Raw genomic sequence first — 11354 nt, 5'->3', positions numbered from 1 at the left:
TGTTTCTAAGAATCACGTACACGACATAGTGTACAATAGTTGTATTTGTCAAACATGAAAAACCAGCTACTATCGCCATTTAGTTGACTATTATATATATAAAAAATATTTAAATCGTCCCTCCCCCCCCCCGAAAACGAACGCAAGGCGATGGTAGATTCCAATTGTTCCGGGCATTGTCGTATTTGTAGTTCATTACGGACTCTCCGGACTTTAACAACGATCAAGAAAGGGTTTGAGACTAACCTTGGTAATTCAACGGTGGGAATGTCCATGGTTGTCAATTGAGTAAAGAGGGGCGGGGAAGTTATTCCAACGCGTAATGGCCCCATTACAGAGCCAAGTTATCACTTTGTTACATAATGCACCTTTCGGTTTATACTCGCCAGCCACTATCACCCTCAGATCGGAGGTATTCAGTCCAAAGGTCCAGGAGTCACCTTGCCACGCTCGAACCTTCTAGACTGACGTTACCTGACGTCTGTTCTCACAGCACTAGCTCTGGAAGCTACTGAAATTAACTGCCCGAACCTTCAATCTCTTCATTAGAGCTTTTGACGTTACATTTGAGAGTTTAGCACTATCAAAGGAAAGTGGAAGTTTGACACCCTTATTCATATATGCCTGCTTGTTGAACAAGTTAAATAAAAAGGCTGTCAGCTGATTGGAACATCAACCTCCTGCTTAGAGAGTGTTTCAGAAGCAGCACCATCACCTGTTTGCCTTCTGTATTTACACTCAAATCTTAAAATTTGGATTGTATAAATTAGGACTTTGCTCATGTTGTTCATTTGACTTCACCTTCCAGCCCCCTTTGAGTCTGGCTCCTCCCAAGGTTTCTTCCTGCTAGGGAGTATTTCCTCGTCACTGGCACCTCTGTCTTGCTCACTGGGGGCTTTAGACGGGGATAATGTAAAGTGCTTTGACGCAAAGTAATGCTGTGAAAATGCACTATACAAATAAAATTGAATTTATCTGAAGTTTGACAACCTTTCTCATGTACATTTCCATGTGTTAAGGAGTTGCTTTTATGTGCAACACCATCCTCTCACTTGAAGTTCTTAGGCTCATGCCACTCTGTCCATAAAAGGTGAGGAGTTTAGTATTTAATAACATTTAATAAGGAACTTTCACTGCCTCATTTGAGCCTGATCTCCACCATTTAATAACATGGCACACTATACCACAACAGAGATTGATACAACTTTATTATCAATCTTTATAGTGTGAGGTAAGTTTTCAAGTAAGACTCTCAGAATAAATGGATACATGACACAAGCATGATCTGTCATTTTGGACCAATTTAACAGTACTTTCTTTTTAAAGATTTTTCTCATCAATATCGATGGGTGTTTCTCAATCCACTCCTCAGGAACCCCCAGACAGTCCCCGTTTTTGCTCCCTCCCAGCTAGTCTACATTTTAGCTCTCGGGAGGGAGCAAAAACATGGACTGTCTGAAGGTCCCTGAGGACTGGATTTAGAAGCACCAATACAGAGTACAGATCTTCCAATGGCAGCAGTCAAATCTGCCCCCATGAGCTCAGTCATTTTCAGCTGCTGACATAAGTTTTCAAACCTTCCCATTCAAACAAATTCAATTCCATTTTTCCATGCACAGGTTACGTGGCCAGCAAGTGTCCTAATGGAGGGGACTCCATCAATGGAGATATGCCAAGGCTAACAAGGGCAAGAAGAGCTTGGGGAGGCTGCTAGCAGCTGTAGGTCTAGTGTAGATGTAAGGATGGTCCTACAGAGAAATACAGGAGGAGTCAGAAACAGGAGATCCCTCATCACAGTGAGTTACTAAAACCCAACAGCAAACCTCTGTTCATAACACATAACACCATATATGTGCAGGGCAGAGGTAGCATTTAAAAGCCAGAGTACTCACCCTGGGTGGACATGCGAGTTTAACCGGCTCTGTAAAACTCTCTATCATAAACTTCTCTCCTGCTGGTTGGAACTGGGGGGAGAAAATGCCAGAGGTGAGTTGCCGTATTAGAATCATCGGCTGTTTTTCAGGCAGGTCTCCCAGCACCTACCATGTTGTTCCACAGCCCCTTGGCCAATTCCTCGTGACCTTTGATGCTGAAATGGAAGCAGTCGGGTGCAAAGAAGCTCAGGTCAAGTTTTCCATCCTGTGTCAGAAATGAAGGAACATGTGGCATTGAGGGCAGTCCTTGTTTGTCACTCCCCATTACAACCAGTTCAGAATAAAGAGCCACAGTCACAGAGTATTCAACTGGTTGGTTGAAACAAAACCTTGGTCTGGATTTGTACTTTCTGGGCCTGAACATTCTACCTCCGTCTGTAATGGATCACTTTTGTGAGTAACTTCCCCAACACTGATTGGGGGTAACACTGACCTAGCCTGGCTTCTGTCACCTGAATATTTACGTGAATGGAGGGGCAAACTAGGAATAAAACCAGAGACGAAGCTGAAACTCACTGGTTTCCTTGCTGGCTGTGCCTTGGTTAGGTAAGGCTGAAGGACCACAGCAAAATCATGCTTGAAGTAGCGGTCACTGTAGAGAAGCTGTTCCAACCTCCTCTGTGCAGTATATAAAATAAACACATTATGAAAGTGTTCCACAGGAAATCTTGTGCCCATGTGCTCGGGCTTCTGATGACTCAAGGAATTTGAGAGTCAAACAAACCTGAAACTCCACATTGAGCTCAACGACCTCCTGAAGTTCTGGTGAGCCATCTGATGGGAGCACCAAGCAGGAACAGAAGGACCTGGATAGACAGAACACTGGTCAAATGGATGCTGTTACAGGGATGCCCCACAACACGTTTACAAACTAAAATTAGCAAATGTCACTCAGCAGAGATATAAACACTGGCCAGGGGAACACTAAAGCTGGGCCACTTTCAGGGTGGGTCATCAATTGGCCCAGACTACTGTGCCAGACCACCGTTAACAGATGCTTGACAACGTTTCATTCATTCTGTCACATGCAGAGGAGGAGGTAAGAGATGACCTGGAAAATGCAGGATGGGCGGCCGGGCTGCTATTACCTCTGGAGCTGGCATCCTAGGGTAGGCCGCTTGACTTGTCTCAAGGGTTCCATGGACAAAATCTGGACCACGTTAACTATGAGCCTGGGAACCTGTGCCCAGAGAAGGTACCGTATGTATGGAGAAAGCCAGCTAGCTAAAAGGATCATGAGAAATGGAGATGGAAGAATGGGAAAAGCAGACAAAGGTCCCCTCACCTCATCCTTCAGCATGTCCAAGGCTTCTGTCATGTAGTGAATGAAATTGTCCACTGAGAAGAGAGTCTACAAAAAAACACTGTATTTACACCAGAGCTGTCATGGTTAAATGATTTAACGCATTTAATCAATTATTAAAAATCGATTGAGGTTTTCCTTCCCGATTACTCGGCAACATGGCAGAAGGAAGATGGCGCATATAGGAAGATGGCGCATATAGGAAGATGGCGCAAATAGCAAAGCCTTAGTTTTGCGGAAGCACTTCAAAATTAAAAGTTCGTGAAAATGCAATCTGTCAGTGTTGCGAAGCAGAACTTAAAATATCACCACAGGGTAACTGCAGTGCAATAACATCTTAAACGAAGACATTCAGGTTTCACAGACCCTCCCAATACTGCAAGGCTACCATAGATGTTCCATATAGCCTCTCAGAGTAGCATAGCTCGTCTTACTCATTAATTTGAATTAAATCATTTTGCAATAATTTACTTTCTACGATTCTGGCATGTCAAAATAATTGCTGCGTAAACTAAGATTAACCTGTTGCTCATCCGCATCAGCTTACATAATTTGGTATTTCTGCAGATCCTTAGGTTTCCTTCCACTGTCCAAAAACATGCAACTTCAATGAACTGGAGTGTCTAAACTGACTGAGTTTGCACCCTGCAACGGCTGGTTGAATCCTGCCCCATGCCAATTGCAATGCTTATTTTACATTATATATTAAATACAGACAATTACTCGAATTGTCAGATTTGGAGACAGTGTGTGGCGCAGTGGGCTAAGCCACTGTGCCAGTGATTGGAAAGGCACCAATGCGAGCTGAACCTTGGCAGAACAGTCACATCGCTGGGCTCTTGAGCCAGACCCATAATCCCCAGCTCCATGGGTGCCACTACGGGTGGCTCCCCTCAGCTGCCAAGCTTGATCTCGCCTACAAAGGCATCCGTGTGTCATAAAGAGCAAGATGGGGTAGGCAAAATGAGAATTTTCCCATGGGCATCAATGAAGTATATTATTAAATCGGTAGATTATTTGATTATTTATATAATCGATAGTAACAGCCCTAAATTTACACTGATCTGCTCAGGCTTCCATGAGGACCTGTTGATCTCCATGGTTCTGTTCTCTTTGTGGAGGAGACAGACACCTGGGGAACTTCTAAGGAAGTCTGTGCCCTAGATCAATCGAGCACTGGAACAGAGCTCTAATTGTGAATGTCATCATGATGTAGTGGATGGTTCTAGAAGCCCTACTGAGCCTTACAGTGATCATGATACTGACAGTGAAGAAACACTCCAAAAACTGAAGTCCTCACTATACCAACAAATCCCAATTTTCCACCTACAGCAATTGGCCATTAAACACAGACTTCTCATTCACTCTTGCCCTGCTACCAATAAAGAGGATTAAGACCTTATTTTTGCAGTGATCGCAAATGTCATTCATTCCAATTAGGACGGTCACCAGCTTCCAGTCTTCTTGAAAATTGAGACCCTAAAAGGGGAAAAAGCACATGCATGATGCCACCAAGCTGATGACTGTCCACCACAGATGTCACACTGCGCTTCTATCAGACGGGCTGAATAGTGATAGTGATTCTCACCGGATAGACTTTGAATGTCTCAATCAGATTCCTCGTCTGCTCAGAGAAGTTCCTGGAAGGAAAGCATTTGCCCACAACACAGAGTCAGCTTCATTATCAGTTCGCTTTACTTTTCTACTCTGAATCAGATTCCACGAAGCCTTCATTTACAGCATCTTCAGGGTAAAATAGCTACACTGTTCCAAAACCTCACCAATTAGATAAAAGTTACTATTTACCACTAGAGTCTTGAGAATGAAAAACACACGTTCTTCAACATTTAGGGCCTGCTCAAAATTAACTTAATTGGCTCCAAGGAGAAATTCTGGTGCATGCAGCAGCAAGAACATAGTGCAAACATTAATTTATGTGGCATTAAATAGATTCCACTATTCTTCAACACACCAGATTCAGATATGTGAGAATTTGGTGGTTAATTCATGTGGATCATTGATGGGAAAGGGAGACAGTTTTTCCTGGTTGCTTCCTCAGTACCTACAGGACTGACAACACATGGTAATCCCACCCACTGTGGGTTTGGAAGCCTCACGTGTCCCATAACCAGGATAATGTGCTGCCCTTGACCATCTCTGGAACTGAAAAATGCTGAATAAGGGATAATATCCTAAGGGCACAGGAAGGGTGCAATATGGCGCCAGCCTGTTTGCCCAGATGGACTAATCCAATACAAGGGGTGATTTTAGAAACACATGAGTTGCTATCAGTTATCTAACAGGATTTAAATAGCTGTGATTACCTGTTATAGGGAAATTAAAAATATTACATAAGCCATAAAGATTATAGGCCACCCTCTGGCAGCCCAGTATATTTACATGAACCTTATAAGCTGCCCCCCCCCCCCCGAGCCAGAGGGTTCTTCCATCCCCAGGAAAACAATGGATCTGCCATTTTTATCCAATAGACATGTCAGAATACACTGGGGCATGTCTGGCCTATGACCTTTTGAATTGTTAAACATAAAATGATATTATCTGGCCTCTACGCATGAATGATTTGCGCTGGTGTGAGCCCCTCTTACAGTGTGTTGTGGCCCGTGACGGCCAAGTTGAGCCCAGTATCATTCAAGGTTGCTGGGTAGCCATGGAGAGTCGACCTGGGAGCCGGGCCCAGCACATTGGGGTTGAAGAGTCGGAGGATGTCTGTGTGTGAGCGGGAAGAGGGAGCTGGGTCACCTCTCTGCCTCAAATAAATGCTGAGAAACACCCCCCCCCCCCAAGATCTGTGATCTATTTTAAGCAGAGGTACATACAAGGAACCAGATAGTTACCTAAGAAAAGCAAGCCATCTGTATTTAACCAACAGAACTGAACCTAAATTTGCACTTAAATTATGTATAAATGTAGTATAACTAATTAGACACACACACACACACACACACACTGTCAATAGTCACTTTATATCAATATTCACATTTTAGGCATTTCTAATTTTTTCGATGTGAACAGAATAGGTGAATGTGATAAGGTATAATGTCAATTTCTGGACTAGATGGGGGGGGGGGTAGAGATGTGTACAAAAATATGGGATACTGGATCAATACAGGACACAGCATTTTATTTTTCAGTGAAGGACATTCTGCACGACAAAGCAAGCAAGTATTTTTTGAAAGCTAATTAACAGCTTGGCCTGGTTCAACATCGAACATCCCAACTTACAAGAATGGTGAACACACTTTTCTGCAACAGGCAGTATTTGTTAAATATTATGCAATAATAGCTATGTCTTTAAAAAAACACTGTTGGAAACATAGGCTAAAAAGCTAAACTGAAAGCCAAATCATACATCCTTCTGTTATCTTGCTTTGTGTGTAGCCTAAGCCTACGATAATATTGTCATATTTCCCAGCCACATTAATCACCCCAGAAATGTAACCACTTCCTTATCAAAGAGCCCCCCCCCCCCCCAAAAAAAAAATCACAACAGCTGAACAAAACAAGCATCTCCGCTAAATAAAGAGCAATGATTTGCACTGAGAATCAGAGAATGAAGTAGTATGAAGCTGGAGCTGACCTGATACCACAGCACGGCACCGTTATTGACATTAGTGTCAGTATCTGGATTATGAAGAAATATGCAAAAACCCAAAAGCATAACAAAGAGAATGTAAAGGGAGATTATTAACAGGCTAGCCACATACTTGCAAGAGTAATGACATCTTCATATGTCCCATATCCTCCTATGCTGTGGAACGCACACAGAACAGGTACAACAACTCATCTCAGTACAAACAGCTGATAATTTGAATAAATTGATCTATTTAATTTTATTAGATGACTAAAGTCCACCAAGAAACTGATGTGTTATCTCAAACCGTTTTTATAATGGATAATAAATTAGGTCTGGCCAGTTTCTCAGTCCGCAAAGTTTGAATCACTACTATAGGCCTCATTAACACCAGTGTACCTTACAGTACTTACTGTATTGTTTTGTTGTACATATTTATCCCAGCATTCTATGCACTGACATTCACTCCTGCACTTTATGTATTTATTTACACATGCACATTGTATATATAAGAAGAATTATATGTGATCATTGTTTTGACTTAACAATGTATCTACTGTATGTATGAGAGCCAATGAGAAGCGCAGACCGCTTCCCCGCACATGTGAATATAATTGGTCAATGAACCTTATTCTGACTCATTAGCTCAGTGGTTTATGCTAGCAGTTCACAGGAATGGGAAGCGTCACACCTGTATGAAACGTCTCTGTACTCAATCGGAATTCCGAGGACATTCGAGGCATTAGCCCCTATTCCGCACTGCAATGGGGAAAAGAGATTCAAACATTAACATGCAGGAAGCAGACATACTGAGTACGACCTGTAAAGGCTGACGGGAGAGAATGACTGAACTGCAGGTGACCAAACACTTGCCAAAACACTACAGTGACACACACACACATGATGTCATGGTGAAAAACAGTTTTTCTCAACCCGGTCCTCGAGAATCCCCAGACGGTCCATGTTTTTGCTCCCTCCCAACTCCAGGCCACAGTCCACATTTTTGCTCCCTGCCAGGAGCTGAGAGGGATCAAAAATATGGACTGTTCGAGAGAGTCCCAGGTTGAGAAACTCTGGTGTAAATCCATCGCTAAGTGGTTTCCCCCTAAAGCTCCTTGAGTCCTTCGGAGCCGCTTAGTATGTCAGCCCCTCACTCCTAACAGGGACAAAAAGTAGTTTGGACAAAACTCACTGTCAGTGAATCCCCAAGAGCAGCTACAGCTTTAATATCTGCTGCTTTCACAAACTCCACTGCAACACAACAAGAGATGAGTGAGGACTTCAATATGCCGTTCACCTGGGAGTGCAGTGACCGTGGATCACCCATGCAGTCCTCCCAGCACTGCATTTAACTCACTGGCTATGGGACCGGCATCAACTCACCTGAGGTGGGAACACTGGGAGACGGACTCATGTCAGGGCACTGGAAAGGAGGATGCCTGAAACCAGCCGGCCTCATTTCCTCCACGTGCTCCTGCAGAAAACGGTAGAAGGACTTGTCGAGGCTAATAGAAATACTACTCAGGCTTTACCATTAAACCTTACACCAAAGGAAACACAAAATTGTTCTGCAAGTTCTTAATAGGCACATAAATCAAATGAAGCTGACTGAAGTACAGAAGTGACTCAGCAGTGACGACGTCCCACTTCAGCAGAATGGACCGGAAACACTCAAGCAGCTTAACCTCTGTCATAGACAAATGCACTATGGGGTTTTTTCCCAACAGCACAGCAAAACAGTTCATGCTGAGGTGAGGTCTGGAAGCCCTTTAGTAGTGTAGCTCTACATCACGGAAAACAAGCTGGATTGTGGGTAGAAGACAGTAGTAAGAGAGATGGATTGTGGGTAGCAGAGAGGAGTAACACTGCTACCTCACTGAGCACCTTCTCGCTGTACAGTTTCTTCAGATCCTCATAGTGCTGCTCCCATTCGTAACCTAGGTGACAAGGTGAGACTCAAGATTACAAGAGATAGCTGTCAAAGCAAACGTTTAATATGCCAGTCAGGAACACATTTGTGAAATGGGGAAAAAAACTCAGGACAACCCCAAAATTCACACTTTTCCCTATTTGTTCCGAAGAGTAAAAATAAAAAAAACATAGTAAGTTGATTGGTCAGCACATGTGAATGTGCTGATTGGTCAGAAACATGTGGTAAGTGATCGGTAGGACAAACACACACCTATCATCTACTTCTACTTACTCTGGACTGAGTAGGAGCCAAGAAGACTGATCACCACTGCGAAATGAATCCACGTCATTGCTCCAGGAGAAGGGCAAAGAAAGCGAGTCTCAGTGTTGGGCCTAAATGTGCCGGAGTCTTTATAAGGTCCAGACTACACTAACCGGGTGCCAAAGTCCATCAAACAAAAAGGCATGCATGCTGATCAAGAGGAAGAACAGGATAAGCTAAAAGCTTTATGAAGTGCTAATTCTCAGAGCTGTCAGACAGCAGGCAGAGACCTATATTTAAGGCAAATATAGCAGTGCTTGCTTCCTCCTACTCTAGATGGCCAGCACGCCAGACCTTCACATATGCAACTTCTGCTTCTGAGACTAGAACCCTGCAAATCCAGAGGTGTAAAAGATGATCTGACTTAATACAAGAAATCTGTGTAACCAGTCACGTCAACCTAATGCAGCTAAAAATTAACCTCATTGATAAGGAAAGCTAATTATAATGACTTATGTGTCTCTGGAATGCTTGATTCTGATTGGTCAGTTGAGACATTTGCAGGTTCGTTCTTTTCAAATAATAACCGCTCCAAAGTACGCATAGCCGGTACTACTTGTATGTTTAAAATCCCTCCGCGCCAACAAAGATTACCGTTTAAAAATGTTAATTTAAAACAAATATGCCAATAAAATGTTTCAAATTCATATTCATGTCCAGTTTTTTTCCTTAGATGGCAAGTAGCTTCGCGTCGGGTCCTGATCACACTGTCGGGGCTTATTTCTGCAATAACTACCGGCTGCCTGTACATTATCCCTTACATATCTGATCATCTCCCACCCACCAATTATCTCCTGTCCTTAGTGCTGTCACACGCATGGTTGGTGCCCCGCCTCCTGAGCTTCCCCCTGAAGGGTAGAGAAACACACTGTAAACAAATTTGCTGGTTTGTTTTGCTTTATTAGTTTCCTGTTCAAAAGTAACAGCAACTCAGAGTAGAAGCAAGGAAGTTATTCCCAGAATACAAGTAGGAGTGGTGAAACACACAGTCCATGTACAGACCTCTTTAATTTCCATTGAAGTGTTCACATCAAGAAAAGTCCCGAAAATGTACTTCTGAGCCCATATTAGCATTTAAAATATCATAAAAAGTATTCCCATCAAAATGAGTGTGCAGTCTATTAGTTATAAAGCTTACAGTATGTATATCTTCCTAAACCATGTTCTTTAAAAAGCGGCAGAGAGAAATTCAACAACCGGAACAACCATCCATTTCTCTCAGAAGTACAATATGAGAATTCAAACAATACACAAAGAATAATAAAAGGCACCCTTCCCATAATGCACCTCACCAAGTGCTGTAAATCTCTGCAGCACAAATTAGACAGTGAACTTGACGTGACATTTTACTCAGTGACCTGTAAACACCACAGTGGAATATAACATTTATTTCTCAAATCCCCATCAGTAGTTATGACAAGTTCCATCTTACACACTGGACCACTGGTCTGGTACCAGCTGTTGATACAAGAACATGAATGAACTAACCTGGAATGCCATCAACTCAATGTTATTTCAATTCCTTAGAGGCAAGATGATCTTCCCCCAATGGGGCACTTGGCACAAAAGGCTTTCAGAAACCCACGTTACCAATCTCTCTCTTGCTGAGCTAATAAAATGCATGAGGCCACTGGTCCTGCCCCTCTTGGTGAAAGGGGGCAATAATACAAACACAATGCCATCAATTTAGGAAGCATTGTAAGATAAGCTCATAGAATATGAGAACCACACTGTACAACGGCAAAAACACAAATTTGATCTGTGGCTCAGGACAGGACCATATACTAATACTTGATGTCTACTTCAAATCTATGGATCTTACACATATTAGGATGAGCAGCTGCGGAGTGGACAGCACAAGCCTTTGTCATAAGCCTGTTCCCAAGAGGAGTCAAGAAGCAGACAGATCCAAAAACCCTGAGATATGTTCTGAAAATCTCCAGTTATTTGACAGGTAGATCCAGCGTTCCACTGCATGTTCCACACTGACAAAATGAAAGTTCCCAAGGTTCCTCAGGGCTGAGGCTGACCCCGGACCCCCTCCTGGGGCTGGTCAGGAGGGACCCCGCGCTGGCCCAAAGGCCTCAGGCCAGCCAGCTGCTGCCCCTGGCGGTAAGCAATGATGGTTCCCAGCAGCAGGGCCAGAACAGTCATGATGTAAAGGTCCCATTCCGGACCCAATAGCTCGTCCAATTCCACCCAAGACAAGAGCTCCTTCACCTGCAGGCAGACAGCAACAGGTGGGACTCTGGCCAGGTGAGGGTGGGTGTATTGTGTGTGTGTGTGTGTATT

The 11354-nt window shown here is 43.3% G+C and overlaps 2 protein-coding genes across 6 annotated transcripts in view; both read right to left on the bottom strand.

Annotated features, from left to right (window-relative positions):
* Window positions 1-1207: 1207 nt before the first annotated feature.
* Window positions 1208-9162, bottom strand: LOC111838841 (phospholipase B1, membrane-associated). The gene is made up of 16 exons (XM_023802218.2): window positions 9033-9162; window positions 8702-8766; window positions 8213-8303; window positions 8022-8080; window positions 7521-7588; window positions 6963-7006; window positions 5844-5964; window positions 4826-4877; window positions 4636-4716; window positions 3220-3285; window positions 3023-3114; window positions 2659-2740; window positions 2451-2552; window positions 2044-2139; window positions 1893-1964; window positions 1208-1748 (listed from the first exon to the last, which is right to left on the bottom strand). The coding sequence occupies exons 1-16, from the start codon at window positions 9088-9090 to the stop codon at window positions 1659-1661; spliced, it is 1239 nt and encodes a 412-aa protein (XP_023657986.2). The 5' UTR covers window positions 9091-9162; the 3' UTR covers window positions 1208-1658.
* Window positions 9103-11354, bottom strand: part of sel1l (SEL1L adaptor subunit of SYVN1 ubiquitin ligase) — an 11732-nt gene continuing 9480 nt past the window's right edge. For 4 of the 5 annotated variants that reach the window (XM_023802205.2, XM_023802210.2, XM_072699175.1 and 1 more), the window contains one exon: window positions 9942-11282. In XM_023802205.2, coding sequence (XP_023657973.2) covers window positions 11076-11282 — 207 coding nt within the window. In that variant the 3' untranslated portion in view covers window positions 9942-11075. Of the gene's footprint in view, window positions 9213-9846; window positions 9911-9941; window positions 11283-11354 lie in introns of those variants that run through there. The other variant, XM_023802212.2, reaches the window with a different exon arrangement.

This window comes from Paramormyrops kingsleyae, chromosome 14 (assembly GCF_048594095.1).
Source record: "Paramormyrops kingsleyae isolate MSU_618 chromosome 14, PKINGS_0.4, whole genome shotgun sequence".
Lineage (NCBI taxonomy): Eukaryota > Metazoa > Chordata > Actinopteri > Osteoglossiformes > Mormyridae > Paramormyrops > Paramormyrops kingsleyae.
Note: the sequence above shows the minus strand (reverse complement) of the source record. Positions and strands in the feature narration are given on the sequence as shown.